This window comes from Engystomops pustulosus, chromosome 7 (assembly GCF_040894005.1).
Source record: "Engystomops pustulosus chromosome 7, aEngPut4.maternal, whole genome shotgun sequence".
NCBI classification, from domain to species: domain Eukaryota; kingdom Metazoa; phylum Chordata; class Amphibia; order Anura; family Leptodactylidae; genus Engystomops; species Engystomops pustulosus.
The window spans coordinates 138410273-138431886 of record NC_092417.1 but is presented as its reverse complement, the minus strand read 5'-3'; the positions used below and the strand labels follow the sequence as shown (position 1 = coordinate 138431886).

Genomic DNA, 21614 nt, shown 5'->3' with positions numbered 1-21614 from the left:
TGGCATCACATGGCCCCAATAACGAAAAAGCGAAAATTTTATAGCCTTCAAAAGGGGCCAATGAGGAAACTAAAATCCTGGCAGCTGCAGGGCCCTCCTTCCCTTCTGCGCCTCGCTGTGCCCCCATAACACAAGTCACAGCCACATGTGGGGGGTCTCTGTACTCAGGAGAAATTGCAGAACAAATTGTATGGTGGGTTTTCTCTTTTTATCTTTTGGAAATGTGTAAATTTTAGGGCTAAATGAACGTATAAGGGAACAATTTGACCATTCTAAATTTCACCGCCATTTTGATTCAATTACTATGAAGATCTCAAGGGGTTAACAATCTTCGTAAAAGCTGTTTATGATAGCTTGAGGGGTGCAGATTTGAAAATGGGTTGGTTATATAGGGGGTTTTGATGCTAAATATGTAAAATTTCATTCAAAACTGTATTTATCCCCAAAATAGTCAATTCTGAAAATCCGGAAAAGCGATATTCTATTTGTAAGCCGCATCAAAATAAATTATCCAAACATTTCAGAAATTATGAAAATGTAAAGTAGACAAATGGGAAATGTTATTCAGCAACTTATTTAGGTGGTAAATCTATCTGCCTGAAAACGCAATGATTTAGAATTTCGCAAATTTTTCAAAAAATTTATCATATTTTTTACTTATCAGCCAAAATTTACCACTAAAATTAAGTACAACATGTGGGGAAAAAACAATCTCAGAATCGTTTTGATAAGTAACAGTGTTCAAAAGTTATAACCATATAAAGCGAAGCAAGTCAGAATCCAAAAAATCGGGCTGAGCCTTAAGCTACAAAATGGCTGCATTTTATTAGCTCCTATAACTCAGTGACGGTCATTGGGTAGATTGTACATGGACTCTCTAAGCAGACACTTTATGATTCCTCTGTGCTATTAGATGCGGTGTGCTGACAATGTGCTTAGATTATCAGGGTACAGGGTTTACTTTATTTAGCAAAAGCAGGTAGACGGCACTCTGTGAAAGAGCAGTGCTCGGTGTACGGTCAATGCCTCGATCACATATAAAGTAAAGATCCCCTGTACTCTCGGTCTTCTGCAGCTCAATCTTTAATTGTTAAGTATATCTTACATCATATTCACGCAGGAACATAAGGGAATGCGTTTTCAGCTCGTGACACAAGCCTATACTCAACCATATCAAACAGCTTCATCAAAAGCATATAAATACAAAGAGACATTTGCAGACCCTGCCCACTAACGTCACACTACCAGAATCCTGCTATCCATGGTGTGACGTATTGTCATCATGACATGTGATGTTCCTGCGTGAATATGATGTAATATATACTTAACAATTAAAGATTGAGCTGCAGAAGATTGCAATTGCGATTTACTTTATATACTTTTATTTAGCTTCTTAACAATCTACTAGTACTTGACACATAGAATAAGAGAGATCAGACAGATGAGAGATGATGAGATGGATATAAAACATAATGGGGCACATTTACTAACAGGGTCACCAGAGTTAGCAGAATGTGCATTGTTCGACTACAATGCACCGTGCGGCGATTCACTAAGATTGTGCATCCGATATCCTACTTGTGGCGCTTCCTCGCTCAGGTCCGACAGAATTCACCATCTTTTTAGTGGTGCATGTAAGTGCTTGGGCTTGCCACACAATTTGAAAGTTAAATCCCGCGCTCGGCTCCGAATCAGTTGGACTGTCCGACGGCATGCCCCCCAAATTGTGTCGCATGGAAGCCAGCGCAGCTGCGCAATGCTCCAGAAGGAAAACCTATTCCTAATTTCATCAATGGCAATATTACTGACTAGTCTATGATAAAGTAATTTATTTCTTTTATTTTCACAGAATACATTCTTTACAATACATAATTTATCAAATTAAAAACCTTGTTTGTCTAAATATTTTTTATTGCACTCAACTTATTACCCTTTTTATTTTTAGGTTCCTTCTGGAAGTTTTTTTCCTGGTCAAGGAGTTCATGTTCTCTGTGATTGACTCTTCAGATTCTGCACTGACATAAAGGGACTGGTTCATATAACTGAGTGTTCCCTGGCGTATTATAGTGCTGGAAGCATCAATTAATTTTTCTCGAAGAGGGCAATTTTAAATATTCCTGGCAGTGCTTCAGGAATATTGGACATTTTTCCAGTTTATATTTACCCATATAACATTTCCAATAAACAACCCCTTTCAGCCCGTACAACAGCTGGCGATTACAAGCACACTGCCTCTCCCTTATGCGCCAGTCTCGCCTCTGCCACTTTAAGACAAAGAGCTCTCAGAGGTGACAGCGAGCTGAGTCACAATTACGGGAAATCAGATAGACACACGTGATGGTGAGGCAGCAGAAATAGACAGCTGGGAGTGGTGGAGCCAGTGTCAGAGTATCAGGAATACTAAGGAAGGAGGAGGGAATGGGAAGACGGAGTCTTGGGAATAGTAAGGGGAGGAGTGTAGTTACTACTATGAACAGTTTAGGGGAAGAACAGACAGACATATTGGAAGCTATGTAACAGTGAGGAATATTTCTTACTAGAAAACACCCAGAAGCTTCTAGAACATTGTACTAACCCACCACACAGAGAGGACAAAGCTCAGTACACAAAGTCACCCTGTTCATGAACAAAGCCGCATTGACTTCACATGACATGTTGGCAGGATTGTGCCCACTTGTAGCTTTTTCTCCTTTTGTAATAGCTACGCATCGAAATTTTCTATCATTTATGTCATATTTTCAATTGTTAGATTTCAGTTTAGTCCCAGACAAAGAGAGCTGAGGGTCCTGCTGAGAGAATATGACCCCCCCCCTCTTAATAGCTCCTCATAGACTCACTTATGTGTCTCTAACAATTCAGTTGGGAAAATAAAATTTATTAGCTAAGTCTTTGCATATGTGTTACATATTGGGGCACATTTACTTACCCATCTGCTGAAATTCACGAAAGTGCATTGTCCGCGATTCACTAAGATTGTGTTCCCGATATCCTGCATGTGTCGCTTCCCCGCTCAGGTCCGACGGAGTTCACCTTCTTCTTTCTGGTGCATGTAAGTGCATTGTCTTGCGACACAATTTGGAAGTTAAATCCTGTGCTTGGTCCAAATCCGACGGTGCGTTCCCCCCGGATTTCTGTCACATGAAAGCCAGAGCAGCTGCGCCACAATCCGATCGGGTGCAACACAATCCCAGCCCAAACCCCTGTCAAAGCTGCGCAAATGCCAAAAACGACAAACAGTTCGACCTAAGTGCGATCCGGGACCATCAGTAAATAAGCTAAGCCCCATTGTATGAGAAAACATACATCGATGTCCTGTAAAGCCGATGCACGGAGTATCTGAGCCGGAGTCAGTAGATATAGGAGAGAGACATAAGGAGGTATCCAGCACTCGACCAAATCCATATATGAAGTTTTAAAAAGCAAAAAAAACTTTATTTCATAAGCCTCTATATAACAATGAAATGCCATACATCTAGTTATACTACGATTAAGGGTCGTTCAGACCTGATTTGCGGGTTAGTTGCCAAGTAACACAATCATATAAGCCTTCAAGAGGCTGTGATATCTTTACTAGACTTGATTTTCGTTTTTAGAATCCACAAAAAAGTACATACGGAACATTTTTAAAGATATTACATATTACTGATACACCGATCGAGAGCACAGGCTCATGTGATCTGGTGCTGATCTGAATTTGGTAATGGTGCCCTCAGATAGTAACATGGCAGTGCCTATGTAGTCATTGCTAGGTATCCAAGCATGTTACACTTGATGATGATGATAATACAAGATTGTGCTTGGCTAGTGACTCTTTCACTTGGAATGCTACAGAATTATACAACCATTTTGAAAAACTGCTTTGTGGAGTAGTGACATATCAGCCAAAAGTTCAATTTGCATGGCACATTTTTAGGCAATGAAAGATGGGAGAGGTCAGAATGAGTCAAGGTTGGGATCCTTCAGAATTTCCTGAGATCGCATTCCAGACCCAAGGGTAGCTCTGCTTGTATGGTTCAAGAGAATTGGATCCTGGTTCTGTAGATCTCATTCAATACTTTTTTTTACATAGGACAACACTAAAAGCAACCAGAAAGAAAAATTTGGATCTACTTTGAATTGAAAATCCCAGGCAAACCAATTATTTCAGAAATGAAAAGGGAAAATGAATAACCCAGGAACTAATGGATGAGGAGGTCTATCTTTTAAACTATGTCTGTAACATGTCCTACTTCTTGAGAGCTTCCATATAGCATCAAGGGGAAGTTTTTTACCAGTGGGCAGGTGGGCATGTGGCATATCGAAGAAGACCAGAATTGTCTCAGAAATTTATAGCCATGGTCAGATTTAAAATATTTCTTGTGGTTCAAAAGTTATCAACACTGAAAGCTTCACGAAAAACCAGTGAAATTATGTGAAGCAAAATTATGTGATGCACAGATATTTGAGATGCTAAATCCATTATCCTCTATATTCCTGTAGGCAACACTTCTGGTGTGACAGTAACAAACGCGGTAACCCCATAAACAGCTCCGTCGGAGTGTTGTCACTCGGAGTACGAATCGTTCCTGATTAAATGCCCATTGAGATGAGAAGCTTAACATCCTTGAAAGGAATCAAATTGGGTAGGACTACTGGTTTCAGCCATACTAACAGTTGGCGGTTTCCTGACGAATAAAGCTGTTGTCTTTCGAAACACCTAGAAGAGAAGTATTCCTTTGAAAAATTTGTGGTATCAGTGACGGAAATTTTGCGGGAACTCACTGGAGCACATTTACTAAGGCCATTGCAGCAGTTTTGTGTCTGACTTTGCACGCTCTTTTATGTGCAAACTGCTTCCACATATATTTAAGAAGTTTCCGTGACACAAAATTTTTCACATAAAGGGTCATTCTGGTGCACAGTCCTCGCGTGCGCAACATTTAACATGCAGTGTCCGACAGAAATTTGCAGCACGTCCTATTTTAAGGTACACCAAAAACAGTTGGTGCACTCTGCTTGAGCAGTGCAGAGGACGCCAGATTCATAAAGAACGGGACCCAATAACCTACTCGGTGGATTTTATACCAGTTGCTTATAATCGTGTTGGTATAATAAGGTTTGCTCCAGTGGCATTTTTATTTCCGTGCTTATATATCAATTTTGATTTTAGAATATATGCAAAGATATAAAAAAAACAATAAAAAGATGCCATGTACCGTAACAGCAAAATCAAAAGGAATTTCCTGAGTTTTTGGTGCAAAAAGGGAAATGGACAATAGTGAAAAAGAATGCATACGTTTCTCACCATCCCTGGATACACTTGAAATAAATTTCAAACTAATTTCAACATTTCCATCAAATGTTTAACAATTTGAATGGTCACCATGTGACGCTACATGCATAATTCTGCTTATTAGCAGATGATCCACAACATGATGACTTATTAAAGGGAGTCTATTAGCATTTTTATCATGTAAAAATACAGACACTGTTAGGCAGCAGCACTTGAGATCTGTGTAATTAGATCTCTGTGTGTTTTGGTAGTGGCAGCAGGACTGTGAAAAATGTATTTATGTTCCATGATTGTAGCTGGACTTGGAGCACCAGGAGTGTGTCCTCCCTCTGATTTAATGTTAGATCTCTGCATTTAGATGTTCTACAGTGCCCCTCTGCTCTGTGTGACTGCTGCTGTAGCAGCTTTTATTCAGGGGAGAGATGAGATGAGGCTGTACAGCAGTTCATTGCAAAAAAAAACTAATAGCAGTGAGAGGAGAGGAGTGCACAAAGTCCCGCTGCAATCATGAAATATAAATCCATTTTATTTATTACTGCTATTAGTTATGGCACAAAAAAAGGGATTTTTACACAGGTCTCCAGGACGGCTACCTAAGCACGCGACTGGAGAGGTGAGCGCTCATCACCCCTCCTCTCTCTATAACATGCCAGGCAGGCGTGCCTTAAATCCCACAAAAGATAGGACATACCCTATGTTTTATGGTGAGGCCGCCCGGCTTGGTCATTGTGCGTTCACTGCACCGTGACGGGGTGTAATGCCAGCCTATGAAGGCCATAAGCTAGCTGTAGCTGTTGCAGCCGCTGCATCCGCTGGTGTGTAAGGGGCCTAATGCTGTCCGTAGTTTTTTCCAGTCTCGTTTTGTGGCTTTGCATATAAAATCTAAATAGAAAACTGAAATTAATACATATACAGAGTATTAATAATAATCTTTATGCATATAATGCCATCAAATTCGCAGAGCTTTACAAATTATAGGGGACATATACAGATATAATATTACATTATAGAATACAAGCAGTCATATGGGACAATAGTACCGAGGGCCCTGCTCACAGGAGCTTACAGTCTATGGTGACCTGTGTCACATGCACCAAGTTTATCTTTTCTTTGATGATAAATTTGGCTTATCAAACAAATTTGTACAATACTTTTCACAGATTGTGAACACAGCACCAGGGTAAGGCCACTGACTTCCATGGAATGTTTTTACAAAGTAAATCAATGGGGTTTCCTAAAATATTTTCACAAAGTATATTACCAGTTAATGATACACAGGACACTGGCTAGGGAGTTGGGGTAAGAGTGCTGTACCGAGGACATCAGAAGAGAATATTGTTTTCCCTGGAGTACAAAGTTTTCTAAATAAAAAATTAAAAAACACATCTCTCTTTAGCTTTTAACCTTTTGTGTTGCAGTGAGAATTAACAAGACAGATTTCCACCATGGTGCTACTAGAAAATGCCATGAGGCCCAGTCACACCTTCATCTGTTTAAGGAGGGCGGAACGGAAACTAAAAAACGGACTGTGAACAGAAAGTTTTTCCGTTCACCTTCCTTACCCAATAGATTTTAATAGACCTTCGATTATCTTCTGTTACAAATGGAAAAAAAGATGCAGGCTGCTCCGCATGTTATTACTCTGTCATTTCTTATTCTGTCTGTATATTTGCCCCATAGGAGCACATTTACTAAGGGTCCGAACGCCGTATTTTCATCGGGTTTCGCAATTTTTTTTAGATTTGCCCTGAATTGCCCCAGGTTTTTGGCGCACACGATCGGATTGTGGCACATTGGCGCCGGCTTGCATGCGACACAAAACTGGAGGTTTGGACGCCAGACAAACCGGAATTTAAAATCCAAATTGTGTCGTGAGATCAGCACTCACATGCATAGGGAAGAAGAAGATGAACTCCGGCGGATCTCAGCGGGGAAGTGACACATGCAGGAAATTGAACGCACGATCTTAGTGAATCGCGGAAGCTCTGAATCCTCGACGGGCAATCCGGATCGGCGGCGTCAATGGGACGGGTAAGTGAATGTGCCCCATAGTCTGTAGAGCGCTGCAGAATATGATGGTGCTACATAATAAAGATTTATTACTATAAGGAAAATGGCTGTCTACCCAATTTGATGCCCGCTTTAATGCCCAGAATCCCTCTGCGTGAGTGCTGTGCTCCACAGATATTTAACCCTTTATAAACACTGGCCTGACAGTGGACTGATATATAGTAATGAGCAAAATAAATCAGAGATCAAACAAGTGAAGGAGGTAGGGAAATATAGCAGGTGGACTCGCCTTATAACCTCCTTGGTGGGGTGTTACAGGGGCAATTCCTTTTTTTTTTTTTTTTTTAAAAGCTTTTTAGAAAATAATGAACTCAAGTGGATTAAGGAGTGAGAGGGTTATATCACATCAGACGAATGTGCTGGGTCTGTGTATCCCAGTTCCTATGGTGGACGGATTCTTTTGGGCTGAACATAAAGCATCATAGTTATAGATTATAATAAAAGGGAAAATACAGTGATGTAATGGGATCCTGTTATCAGTACCAGGGGTTTTGCTGGCTCCTTGCATCATATGTTACTACAATTTGCTGGGTTACAGGAAAGCTGTGTTCCTATACTAGTTCAGAATACCTGGTCCTTGCTGTATTGCTGAATGGTACATCTCTTCTTTCAGGAGCCAGAGAAAGCAGTGTGCCTGTCCTATGAGCTCTGGAGAACAGCTTATAGCTCAGGCTCAGTACAGCAGCAGTAATAGCCACACATCTTTCCCACAGTCCTGCAACCCATCATTTCTAAGAATTGGTAACTTTCTCCTCAGTGATTATTCTCCACAGTTACTGAAATGGTAAGAAAACACAAGTACATTTCTTGTGAATGTGGAACTGGAAAGCGTCAGTGTAAACAAGCATCATTTCCCCGCAGTGCTCTCCTCTCAGCCAGGGCTCTCGGGCGCCATTTACTTCACCTATAGTTTCCGTTCCATTCTGGAAACAGCACAGACGCCTCTAGCGAAGGGTTTTCCTTTCGCCGAGGAAGTGCGACCTTATAAGGGCATGTACGTCATCGCTGTAGGTAATCCTAGGAGTGTACCATCGGCAAGGGAGAACAGGGGATGTCATATTTTTTATTAAATCGTATACAAACCATTATACAAATTTTACACTCTCTGTGAATTATGTAGTATTTATAACAGAGCCTGTGATATGAAGGAGATAATAGTGTGAGTATTATCATAGTGTAATAACGTTTCTCCCTTCCCGCTTCCCCCTTTCAGTTTTGGGTTTACTCATTCCGTAAATCGAGGAGTCCCCATTGATAAAAATGAGGCAGCGTAGATGTGTGAGTCAGTGTGAGCGTGACCGAGCGACAATTCACTTCTAGACAATGTACAGAGACTTTACTGGGACTTTTCCTCACCAGGATTTAGGCTGCAGTAGAGGCAGCCCCAGCCCCAGCGACCAAGGAGCTACACAGGTGTATGGGAACATCGCTATGGGTCACAGCCTGAGAGCGACACCTCCGGAGGATCCCCAACAGGTGAGTCCAGTCACCTCTGACCTGTTATCAATGTATGACCACCCCCTAATATAATAAGTACCCCAGATATCCTTGTGTATTTATGAATGAATACAACATTTTGGAATATATAACTTATTTGGGTTATCAAATTTTGTTAGCATTATTTGACAGGAGAATTATATTATTATTTATATATACATATATCACCTTTATAGATATATCACCATATAGATATTCTCCCTTACATATAGATATCACCTTTACACATCTGTCACAATATAGATGTACTGTATAGATATATCACACACACATATATATATATATATATTTGTTACCTTTCTAGATATGTCACCATAATTTTATATCAACATATAGATATGTTACTGTATAGATATATCATATAGATAAATCTACATATAGATATATCACCTTTATATATAGACTTAGCACGTTCATAGATATGTCACCATATAGATATATAATCATATACATATGTTACCTGTCAAGAAATTTCACCATATAGGTTATCACATGGATATTTCACCATATGTATACATGACTGTATAGATATGTCACCATATAGATATGTTACTGCATAGATATTTCACCTAGATCTGCAAATTATATTGTGTTATACAGCAAATAAGAGTTATGATAAAAAGTGCTCTCTAAGGTAACATAATGAAATGGAACTTGCCGCTCCCTACTACAGGAGGAGTTCTGAGATGTGAAAATAGCTGGATTATCATTAGAGATCCTGCTCCAGGCCCCACTACTATTCATGGTCAGGGTATCCTATCCTAGGGTATCCTCTGGTGTCAGGATACCCTTTACGATTTATTCTCTTTAAACAATTCAATTTTGCTGCATACAGAATAGTAAACTGCAAGCCATGCATGTCTAAGTACAAACTACTTGTTATGGTGAAACTGCAAATGGCTCATTAAATCAGAATTGATCATCATAATATACACAAAGCTAAAGTGTCAACTATCTGGTTAAACCCCATGCAAAATAGTTTTACTGTAAATGGCTGGGGGTTGGATGCCATTGATTCTGCAGCAATTAACCTCCATCTAGTGTGGACAGTGACTATACCATCTCTGGAAGACCCAATGTATTTGTCTCACAGAACATTCAGGGCACTTTGGTTCTGATATTTTCATCTGGCTCTTGCAGTTGTGAGGTCTGCTGCAGAATTTCCACTATGTGTCCACAGCATAAAGGTGGTTTTGAAAATAGGAAAATAGGTACTTTAGGAATGTTACACTGGTTTAGCCCAACCACCATCAGTTACCCATGTAAGTTACCACAGATACATGGATCATTATAACCTTACAGCATGTTTTCCCACACTTACAGAACATGTATAACAGCTGGGACCACCACCACACAATAGAATGAGGACCCCTACCCCACATTTAAGGCAGTGATCAAGCACACACCCTAGTATCTTACTCAGAATCCATGGGAATGACTGCGCTGTACCTGGCTGTGAGGAAGAAGGTGGGCTTAGGACCCCTGTTCTAGTGATCAGAGGGAGGCCCCACTAGAGGGACCTCCAGAGATATCTCTCATCTATTCTCTGGATAGGTGACAAATAGCAATTGTTGACAATCCTGCACTTCCCTAAAGCAATGGGGCAATGATGGGTAGTGCAGGGCCACCACATCATTGGTCTTGTAGTAAATGGCGTCTAATTTAGATTATATTAGTTGGCTACTGCCCAGCTCCTAGTGTCTATAGTGCATTGTTCAAACTGATGTTTCATTAGGTTTCTAAATGTGGGGTATGTGCAGGTTGTATATTAGATACACTGCTCTTCCTTAGGTCATAACTAAAAGAGGAGTTGATATAAACATCTATATATGAAGTAAAAAGTGGACAGCACTCCGTGGTTCCAATTTTTAAAAAAACAGTGAAGTTTATTGAACAAGTGGCGAGATTTCGGTGTATAACACCTTCATCAAGTCTCAAATCCTCTTTTCTATATGTGGTAAAGTTAACCACTGCTCTCTTTTCAGTACTGTGGAGGGTGGCATAAAATGTTTGATTAGGCGATGTTGTCCTCTAACATGTTTTTCCTCATCATGACCTAATTCTGCACATAATATCCACACAAAAAAAGTTCACTGCTCTAACGCCATTGTCTTCTATTTATATCAATTTTACAACAATTTAGTTCATTAGCATGTGTGATTTTCCTGGGAAAGGTTTGTTCTCACAAGGGTCTTCCTTGGAGCCTCAGGTGCTATATGAATCACTGCTGACGCCATTGCTGATGTCAATAATGTTTTGTACTGAATGTCCTAAATGTATTCAGTGCATGTAGCAGGCTCAGTCATTTCACAGATTACTCTTTATTAGGCAATATCAGCAAGGATGAGTGAGGCAGAGAAGTACATCATCGGGTCTCTGATAGATTTCCATTGCTGGAATCTGAAGGCAACCTGAGTTCCGACCACCGGACCCATGCCACATAATTCTTCTCCTGGATTCTGGGAGAACATAATGTCATGTGACAACCATCTATCCTGCATTTTAAAGGCAGAATGTAAATCCATCATATCCAGTGATACGTTCCTTCCTGCCTCCTATCATCAGGTCTTTGCCTTTCTATCAGTGGGCATCATCTTAATATAGAGACAGATCTCCTTATTATAGCAGTGTGTCAGATTTCTTTCAGTACTTTCAATATTTTGTTAGGTGAAGTAAGCAAGCACCCTTTCATTTCATTCATGAGTGTCATGCAATGAGGGGTCTGACTGGGGTACATCAGACCCTATCTTACCCCCGTTCACGTGATCTCTCTGAGACCCCCACCGATCAGCAAGTTAGCCCCTTTCCTCTGGATAAGGCCTAACTTGTTTAGTAGGAAAACCCCTTTAATGTACTAAGGAGAAAGCTGTCAATCAGAAATGGTTGGGTGAGAGAAGCCAGCATATCAAGGATGCCAGAACCTTCCTATATAAGTCAAATGAATGTGTCTTTTTATTGTTCTGCACATGATTCCTTGTTGGTCACACTCTCCATGTACATTGGATTCTGATTAACACCTTTCTCCTGATGCAAATTAATGGAGAGATATCTCAGAAATTAATAAAGTAATTGCCACACAACAATAATCACAACTTCATTGTGCCGCCAGATAGGGGAGAAACATTCTCCCATTGATACCATATTACTAATAACCCACAACGATATTATAATATCTCTGAAATATTTTGTCCTTTGTTATGAAAATCTTAATAAAAACTATTGAAACAAAATGATATCTCTGAAATACCTATAAGGGTGGTTTCACATCTGCGTTTTTTCCAAATCAGTGATTTTTCACTGAACCCATTTTAGCTTATTTTTTACTGATGCCTTTCTGACCCATTTATTTTAATGGGCTTTTTCACACTTTTTTTTTCAGTGATCAGTTTAGAACCTGTTCAGTTTTTTTTCATTGATCCAATGTTGTCAGTGAACTCACAAAGAAGTGTGAAAAAGCTCATTGAAAAGAATAGGTCAGAAAGGCATCAGTAAAAAATCACTGAAGCCAGGAAGAAAAATACAATCTGTATGTGTTCGTAAGCCAAAATGTTTTCTGTGAAAAATCATTGATGTGAAAATAGAAAACGCCAATGTGAAACCAACCTAACACAAAGATTTTTTGATAATTGAAAAGGTGAGCTGCTGTTCCAAATCTGAAAACTTAGCACATATTTTCAGGCTGGTTAGACGGCATAACTTTCACTCGACAAACATGGCAGATGTAATAATCCTGTCAAATATCTTGACAGTCTAAATATGTGCCTAATTTATCACAACGGCTGATGCTGGATGATAAAATCTTTAGACACTTGTGTCTTACTTTACTCCACAGAATGTTTTCAGATTTTGGTTCATTAATACAATCTTTCATCTTAAAGGGAACCTGTCAGGTCGATTTGGGACCTGATGCCTGTTCAGTGGTCAACTGAAGCCAGAGCAGTACTCTCAGGCCTTAGTGCACATGTACCAGACCTACTGTACATGCACAGCTTAATTGGGGGTTGTGATTTATACCTTATAAGCTTCACTGACAGAATCCTCTTGGCACCCTGATAAAGTGTCTGGCCTTATAACCCTTTTTATGGTCTCCTTTTCCAAAAAAAAAAAAGATGTTTGAAAAATATGCTACATGCCCCCTTGCAGGACATTATGATATTTTTAAAACATCATTTGTAGGAAAAGGAGGCCATGAAAAGGATTTTAAGGGCAGTTCTGTCAGCGACTCTGCTTTATGTGGTATGAATAAGATGGTAGATTTCCTTTAAAGGGGTTTTCCCCACAAAGGAAAGTTAGGCCCTATCCATGGGATAGAACCTAAATTGCTGATCAGTGGGGGTCTCAGTGCAGGGTCATTTGCAGCCGTCTGCTCCATTAGTGTGAGGAGCGGCTAGGGATCTGAAGGCCCCCTCATTTTCACGATCCCCGGGGGTCTCAGCAAGGAAGACCCCCACTGATCAGCAAGTTAGGCCCTATCCCGTGGATAGGGCCAAACTTTCCTTGGTGGGTAAACCCCTTTAAGGCATACCCCTTAACAGTCAAGGCAAAAAAAATGTAAACTTGGTACAATTTTTGCGACACATTGGGGGACATATTGGTTTTGAGTCTCTGCTGCACATTTGTCATAGTGTTTGGGTGTACTGTTGATTTTTGCATGCCATTTATCTTTAATTGGCGCCTAAAATGTCACAAAAAACACTCGAAAACTAACCTGCTCTGAGCAGGTGCACTTGCAAAAAAATACCCTTTTCATTACTGGATAAAAAGGTCTACGCTTCCCAAATTAAAAATAAACTCTATGCATTGTGAAAAAATACTTCAGCACAGTTTTAAAATGTAAAATCTCACCATTAAAATGGCTTTTTGAGTTGGATTATTGTCAATATTAATATTCATATCTAAAAGAGTCATCAGACTCCATTCCTGGGACATTATAATAAACAAAGCAGACTCATTTGAGCATGAAAATATAATTTCTTTTTTTTGTTGTTTTTTTCATATCTTTAACATTCTATCTATGTACCTACAACAACATGTTGTCTGGACTTTGTACATGCATTTACGGTACTTTTTGGTGCACAAATTAAGTTAGGAGTGTTCTGTCACACCTCAATCTAGCTTCCTTATTGGTCGCAATTGAGGGAAAAATGTTGAGACAAATTAGGCAGTGCGACAATTCCAAATGCATTTAATAAGGCAAAACAACAACTAACATAAATTAGAAGACATGAAAAGAAACAAATCAGGCGCAAAAAAAGGCAAACCTGAGACACAGTAAGATAAATGTCCCCCATTGTGCCAACATTTTAGTTTATTTTCAGCTAAACTATCCAACAAAAAACTGGCATTTTTGCCCAAAGCAACCATCAAAAAGTCAGCTTTTAATGAATAAATAGCATGGAAGCATTAAGCTGAATGTTGACTAGTTACTGCAGCCAACAAAGCCTAATAATAAATTTGTTATACCATATCCCTGTATAGCTGCGATGACTGGTACCGTAACAAAAAAAAAAAAGAATACTATGGCATCTCTCCTCCAGGAAGAAAGGAATAGGTGACATCATCCAAGATGAATTCCAGGCCCATTCAATTTTCCAAGCAGTGTAGATTTCCATTCGTGGGGACCTATGATCAGGTTGTCCATAATAGATTTCTCAGATCTGACCACGGAAATTGTTAAATATAACTCTGATATGTGCAGAATTTTATGGTGTGTGACATTACCACCAGCAGTCAACCAGCAGAAATAGGTTCTCATGAATACATCCTCTGTCTATGTGTCCTATTAATGGCTATGTAGGGGGTAACACTTATGAGAATTAGTATTGCACAAGACTTCACATATATTTTATGCCCCTGAGCTAGTGGGGTCTCAAAAGACATATGTCTATCTATGATCATGAAGAAGGCATAATGCAAAGTTTACAAGGTTACACTAATCTTGCGATATTACAACTTTCCAGAAAGTCATCCAGGCTCCTTCTCAATTCCTTTTGTGACTCATCTAACGCTACATCCTGTGGTGGAGAAATCCATATTCTCCCTGATCTGACACTAGTGGAAAGCATATGTGCTGATGGTGCTTCTAACTGTAGTAGAATCAGTCTTGTTAAGAAAAAGATTGTTGGACAGATCAATAGTATGCAAACATGAACACATTACTAAATTATTCTTAAGTGTTAGTGTAGCTTTTTTCAGGTTCTGTCGCATGACATTTATCTTATTTGTATCTAGGGTTTATGACTAGTACATTCTAGGGCTAGAATTTGCTAGATAGCTAGATAGGGCTAGATAGTAGAGGACTACACTGCAGAGCTAGAACTCAGCACAAAGTTGAAAGAATGAAATATTAATATTGCTATTGCCTTAGGGGGTTGTATATGAAGCCACAATTCTTCTAGGATTACATGTTGGGGCTTCCTATCTATAGGATTAGTTGCAGCAGAATCAAAGGGTTTAGGTTTATGTGGTAAATCATTGGTAATGTGCCTTAGGGTAAATATTAACACTTCTACCCCTAACCCCACATCATTTATGTCTATTTCATGTAATATAGTGTGGAATGATAGAACTCTCCATATACAACATAACCTATCTCATCATAATCTACTATAAATTAAAAAGCATGGCCACCCGAAGGGTCAAGAGACTCCCCAGGGCAAAACCTGTGTGATACATTTGCTTGGGCTCTTGTATAATTAGTCATCATAGTCATAACAGGAAATGATATCATAGGCGACCGCGACCCCCTAGTCCTAAGATGTTTCATAATTATACCAAACTTAATGCAAATAGAAATGTACTAGACCTCTAGTCATAAAGTAGAAGTGCAGGTATGGTCAACTGTGCAATATGGTGAGTAATGAATGACTGAGTAGTGAATGAAACTCTACCAGCTCCAAGTAAGCTAAAGTTCACAAAGTGATCTAAGGTTGGCATATTGTATGAAAATATATAAACTTATTACTCAATCTTCTTAACTTTTAGAGAGGGAATAGTGGGACATGTATTATATGTGCATTGTAGATCTATTACCAGAGAATTACACATAAGCAGGCAATCCATTGGTAGTTTATGTGATTTCCTCTTCTTACGTTATTCCCATATAATCTTATTTAACACTTACCTCTTTGGTATCTCTTTCACAGAAATATCCAATCCATACATCATCTGGTCCTTTTATACCAACAATAAATGCAATAACTTCAAGCCAGGATCTGAACTGGATGGTGCAACCAAGCGTTAGACCGCTGACCTTACCACCCTACCATAGTCCACGTCATGGCGTCATCAGAAGCATGGGGGGAGCGTTGGGCATGGGACGAAGAAGACAAGGTGAACATGTATGTATTCACTCATTAATATATATTATAATGAAGACATTGAGGGTGCGTTCACACGTTCAGTTTTTGAGATGCAGCTTTCAAAGCCAAAAGCAGGTTTGGATCACAATGGGTGATAACATATCATTGATAGAAGCTGCTCCTCCTTTTTTTAACTCCTCCTTTTTAACTCCCGGTTTAAACATCAGAAACTGCATTTGAAAAACTGAACGTGTGAATGCATCCTAAGTGTTCTGTAAATGTATAGTTTTCTTTTAAGTAGTAGTTTAGTCAGCATATGATTACACTTGCAGACTTTTGTATACAGTCTGTAAACCATTTATTGCTAATGCATAAATATTCATACTTCAGGGCTGAAATCCTCTAGCATCAATGTCATCCCTAGCTCTGTCGTCTACACAGGGTGATGTTAAGTAGTCTGATTTTGAACGAAAACTGTTGTTGTTCTATGTCACAGTAAGGGATGTGATGACAAAATTTGTGACCATTTCCAGTACACTAATTTGCTGCTCTGGACTATTATATGGACTGGAACCCAGGGTCTGTAGAAGATAAGAAATGTATCTATACAGGCTCTGACTGGTGAACACATGAATTCCTGGATAGGAGAGGTATTCTCACTGTACTTCATACAGATATTCAACATATAAGCCATCCTATGCTAAGGAACAAACTCTTTAAGGGCTAGGCCACTTATAGGAAACAGAGTAAGCATAGGGTCACCCATATTATGCTTATACATGTTATATTATATCCTAATAAAGTTTCCGGTACATCGCTCAGACCTGCTGGTCATGTGACCCCCAGAACTCTGAACTTCCTGTGATGTCCCATGTCCTGCTGGCTTTCAGCGGGTGGAGGGTGCAGTGCAGACATTATTTCCCCCCTCTCTCATAACCACTTTCATGCCAGTGGTTGGGGGGCAGTTAAATCCCCCTATAAGGGTTTTATACTTAATCAAGTTGCACCAGGCTATTATCACCCAAAAATTTTTCTCTCCAGGCTCCATCTTCTCAAAATTTTTGTAAAGGTTCCTATGTTTTATGACGTTAGGAATGGGTGTTCAATAATATTTGTGTGCAGATGTACTGTGGTGGACCCTGGATCTCCCAGACTGACACTGTATCCATATATACATTGTTAAAAGGTGTTCAAAGACATATTACTGATTAGTACACCAGGTTCTTCAAGGGTTAAACATTGCAATTAGCCTGATGTCAAACTAGCTTCCCATCTGACGGAAACAATTGACGGGCGACTCATAGACCTACGACATGACTCAAAAGGAAAAGGAGCTAAGATATGGGTGCCAAACCACAGCTTGAATCGGGATAAGCATTAATGGCTGACTCATTGGGTCACACACACACACTGCCAATCCTTCTATTCATAAGGAATCAAACCTCATTCATTCCCAGGTTCATTCACCGTTACCTATGTATACAGTTAGAGGACTTAAAGTTCATTGACTATGCCATCCGCACCCCAAAATACCATTCAAAAGTTGGTGCAACTGCAGTATGGGCGGATTATGTGATGTATATGAAATGTCATAAGTAACATTAGTTGTATTTCTTCTTATAGATGTCACCAGAGGAAGAAGAAAGACGAAGAGTTCGTAGAGAGAGAAATAAGATTGCTGCTGCTAAATGCCGTAACAGACGCAAGGAGCTGACAGATTACTTACAGGCAGTAAGTATCCTGAGAGGAAGCACAAGGGCACATGTATCTGGGAGTCGTGCTGCAATGCAATGTAATGTATGGCTCAACTAGAAATTGCCATCTATCCACTTAGCCTAAAGATGAGCCTCGAGGCTAATGTTATCTCTGGTTCTCTTACATTGTAGAAGGCTGCTGCACCTTATTACGAGGTTTATGTAACAGCTTACAAACCACAGGTTAAGACTACAAAACAGCTATTGTATCCATAATCAGAACCAAACCGTTTCCTGCATCCACCTTGAAGATGAGGTCACTGCAAAAAGATTTTCAATACTCTGCATAGTGGTTGCATCTTGCTCGAATTTTATGTAAGGGAAGTAGGGAAGCTAAAGCTGCTTTTATTGTCTGCCATCTTAGGCCCAGTACACACATGTGCTTAAACTTCCACTATTATCTTTCGTCACTAAAATGAAAATGGCTAAAGGGATTTGTTAAAATGTGATTTCAGTGAACTATTAATGGCTTCCATTATTCTCCGTTTTTACCACTTCCATTATCTGAGACCAAATTTTCTATTCAATAAAATAACCAAAGCCCTAATAGAAGTGGAGCCAAGGTTAGCGTAAGGGGACGGCAAACTGGGCTTTTGCCCAGGGCCCCCTGTCCTAAAGGGGCCCCCGGCATGTGGACTTTTGTGGGCAGAGGATGCATTGGTCCTTTTATACGCCTTAGTTGACTGCCCGTGTGAAGATGCTTATCATCTCCTGTCTATATATTGATCATCTATCTGTCTAGTTATCTATCTCCTATAATTTGTCTACTTCCTATCTATATATTTGTCTATATAACCATTTATCTATCTAGACAAAGGAAAAAAAGCAGCACACCAGATTGTAGTGAAAGAATACCTTAGTGGATTTATTCCATGTGAAAGAGCAACGTTTCGGCTCCAAACAGTGAGCCTTTCTCAAGCTGGAGAAAAGTCGACCCTTTTGTCCTATATATTTCAATTAGAGTAGGTGTAAGAGAAAATAAGTAAACTATAATGGAAGAGGAAGTAAAAGTAGAATCCTAGGACATCAACCATTCTGACATTATTTTTGTATCGCTTCAGGAGACCGACAAACTTGAAGATGAGAAGTCTTCTCTACAAAAAGAGATAGCCGAACTTCAGAAGCAGAAAGACAAGCTGGAACTGATTCTGGATGCTCACCAGCCCATCTGCAAGGTGCCCAGAGACCACCAACCAACTCAGCAGACTGACTCTTATAGGATCCTTAAGAAGGAGGCACATGAAGAATTGGCAAGAGGTCCCAAAGTGAAACTCCCCAGAATTGAGCTCAGCAGCACGGTTCTTGAACCGGAAGCTCTTCACACTCCTACACTGATGAAAACTCCATCCATCACTCCCTTTACTCCAACTCTGGTCTTCACTTACCCTGGAACCCAGGAGTCCTGTTCTACCGCCCACCGTAGGCTTAGTAGCAGCAGCAGTAGTGGTGGTGACCAGAGTCCAAGCTCTCTAAGCTCATCCACAATATTGACTCTTTAAGGAAGTCTTTGAAAGGCAATGATATTCCTAAGTGTTACACTATGTCTAAAGAATCTTACAATTGACTTTTGCCAGTATGACTATTGTTCTTTCATAGAATCTAATTCACTCACTCAAAGTAAGGAATGATGGCACCTTCTCTTAAAAGGGTTTCCTATGCTACCTGTAAGAGATTTGTTAGATGCGTGACCTTTTATATGGTCAGAAGTTTATTCAGTAATAGAGCTATATTAGACCCCAGGGTCACAGATATGGGCAGAGCCGACATGTAACTGCATGATCACTGTAGTAAAGTTTTTAGAAAATAAGCGGCAGAGCCGAAATTAGTTTATGTAGTTGTGGGTCATGTTTAAAAGGAACAGCAGAGCTGGACTACTCTGTGGTAAAGTATATTTTTATATGGTCAGTGCTAGGGGGTGCATATATACATTTTGATAATGGTACATTGTTAAGTGCCCCCCATTTAAGTATTGTTCGTTTTTGACTTACTGTGCACTTTTAACTCACAAATCTACATTTATTACTGTATGAAATAGATAATATATATTAAATATAACACTGCTGCATTTCTGTAAAATGTCTGTTGCAATTAATTTGGGTATTTGAAAACTGACTTAGGAAAAAAAGACCAACAGAGACTAACATAAACTGGCCATACACTTAAGCCTACAGCCATAGCCCCCATAGACTAGCCCCCCATTAACTGCCTTGGCTACAATTGTAAGAAGATGGGGATGGGCCTCTGCTCTGGCCAGTTGCCACACAATTCTGATCTAAGGATTGAATAGGGAATGACTCATCTCAAACAAAGTTTTGATTGTAATCAAAAGAGAGGATCAATGGAGGTGTTTTTGCTTTTTATGTTTCCCCTACATGTAATGTTGCTTTAATGAGTCATTCCTTTGGGCTATTGAACATGATCAGAATAAAGCTTCTTTTGGGTCTTTTAAAATAAAAGAGCCTCTCCATTCACAGACCACAAGCAGAGATTTTAGAAATGCCAAAGAGATGAAGCATTAACTATATTAAAAAAAAAAAGTTGCCCAAATTCACTTTACAATGATTAAAGAGGGTTTCCCACATGATGGACAATTGTAGGGTCCAAGTAATGAGCAGAACTTAGGGGAGAGATGCTGGTACTACCACTACGGGGCAAGCCAACATTTAAAATATAGGCCCATATTTATCAAAAATAGTGTAGTGTGCCTGTAGACCTGGGGTGCACAACCCGCTCTATGGGGGCTGTCCTGGCCCTTCACAGTGATCAGAGGTGTGTGTCTTGCGCGGATTGCCCGACCCAGGCGCCGACTCCTGAGTCGTATAGAGGACTTATCTCTATGACCCAGGTGCCGATGCCTAAGCAATGACATCAGCGTCTGGAGAAGAAGATCCCGTGAGTGTGGAGGAGACTGCAGGGAGCGCAGGCAGGTAAGTATTCATTTCTTAAATTTTGTTTGGGTGTTCTTAATATATGCTGCCATGGCATGTGTGGGGCTACTATACACTGTTGGGCACATGTAGGGGCTACTATATACTGTTGGCCACATGTAGGGGCTACTATATACTGTTAGGCATGCGTAGTGGCTACTATATCGTGTTAGGCACATGTGGGGACCACTATATACTGCTGGGGCACATGTGGGGGCCACTATATACAGCTGGGGCACATGTGGGGGCCACTTTTTTCCCCCATGGGGGATATGTACATACTACATACTGCTGGGGAACATATGGGGGATACTATATACTGCTGGGGCATGTGTGGGGGCTACTTTATACTGCTGGGGCATGTGTAGGGGCCACTATATCCTGCTGGGACAAGTGTGGGGACTGCCCCTTCCCCCATGACTTCACGGGGAGTGGTGATCTTCGCCAAGATGGAGACGATCGCGGGTGTAACGCGACTTACGGTGAAGACACACGAGGCGTTTTTAGGCCGTTTTTGGGACATTTTTAGTTAGTGCGTTTTCAGATCGTTAAAAACGCATGTGTTAAAAAACGCATCCGTTTTTTTTAAACGCATGCATTTTTGTCCAGTTTTCCGAATTTGCGCAATTAAAAACGGACAAAAACGCATTACATATTTCTATTACATGCAGCCGGCAGCTGAGGTTCTGTATGTTTGACCTCTCCTGGTTTTAGATCATAAACCTCAAGGAAATAACTGAAAACCTAACAGAGATGTGAACTCCTTATTGCTCTTTCACTTATTTTTTTGGGT

The 21614-nt window shown here is 40.1% G+C and overlaps 1 protein-coding gene across 1 annotated transcript; it reads left to right on the top strand.

The window, feature by feature from the left end:
- The first annotated feature begins 8629 nt into the window (after nucleotides 1-8629).
- Nucleotides 8630-20209, top strand: FOSL1 (FOS like 1, AP-1 transcription factor subunit). The gene is made up of 4 exons (XM_072117973.1): nucleotides 8630-8818; nucleotides 15985-16179; nucleotides 17764-17871; nucleotides 18956-20209. Exons 1-4 carry the CDS (start codon nucleotides 8666-8668, stop codon nucleotides 19391-19393), a joined length of 894 nt encoding a protein of 297 aa, XP_071974074.1. The 5' UTR covers nucleotides 8630-8665; the 3' UTR covers nucleotides 19394-20209.
- Nucleotides 20210-21614: the final 1405 nt, after the last annotated feature.

Excerpts from the sequence above, each read along its gene's own strand:
- FOSL1 (XM_072117973.1), top strand. The coding sequence starts at position 8,666 with ATGTACAGAGACTTTACTGGGACTTTTCCTCACCAGGATTTAGGCTGC. Across the intron at positions 8,819-15,984 it reads CTCCGGAGGATCCCCAACAG|AAATATCCAATCCATACATC; the intron begins GTGAGTCCAGTC and ends TCTCTTTCACAG. Across the intron at positions 16,180-17,763 it reads GAAGAAGACAAGGTGAACAT|ATGTCACCAGAGGAAGAAGA; the intron begins GTATGTATTCAC and ends TTCTTCTTATAG.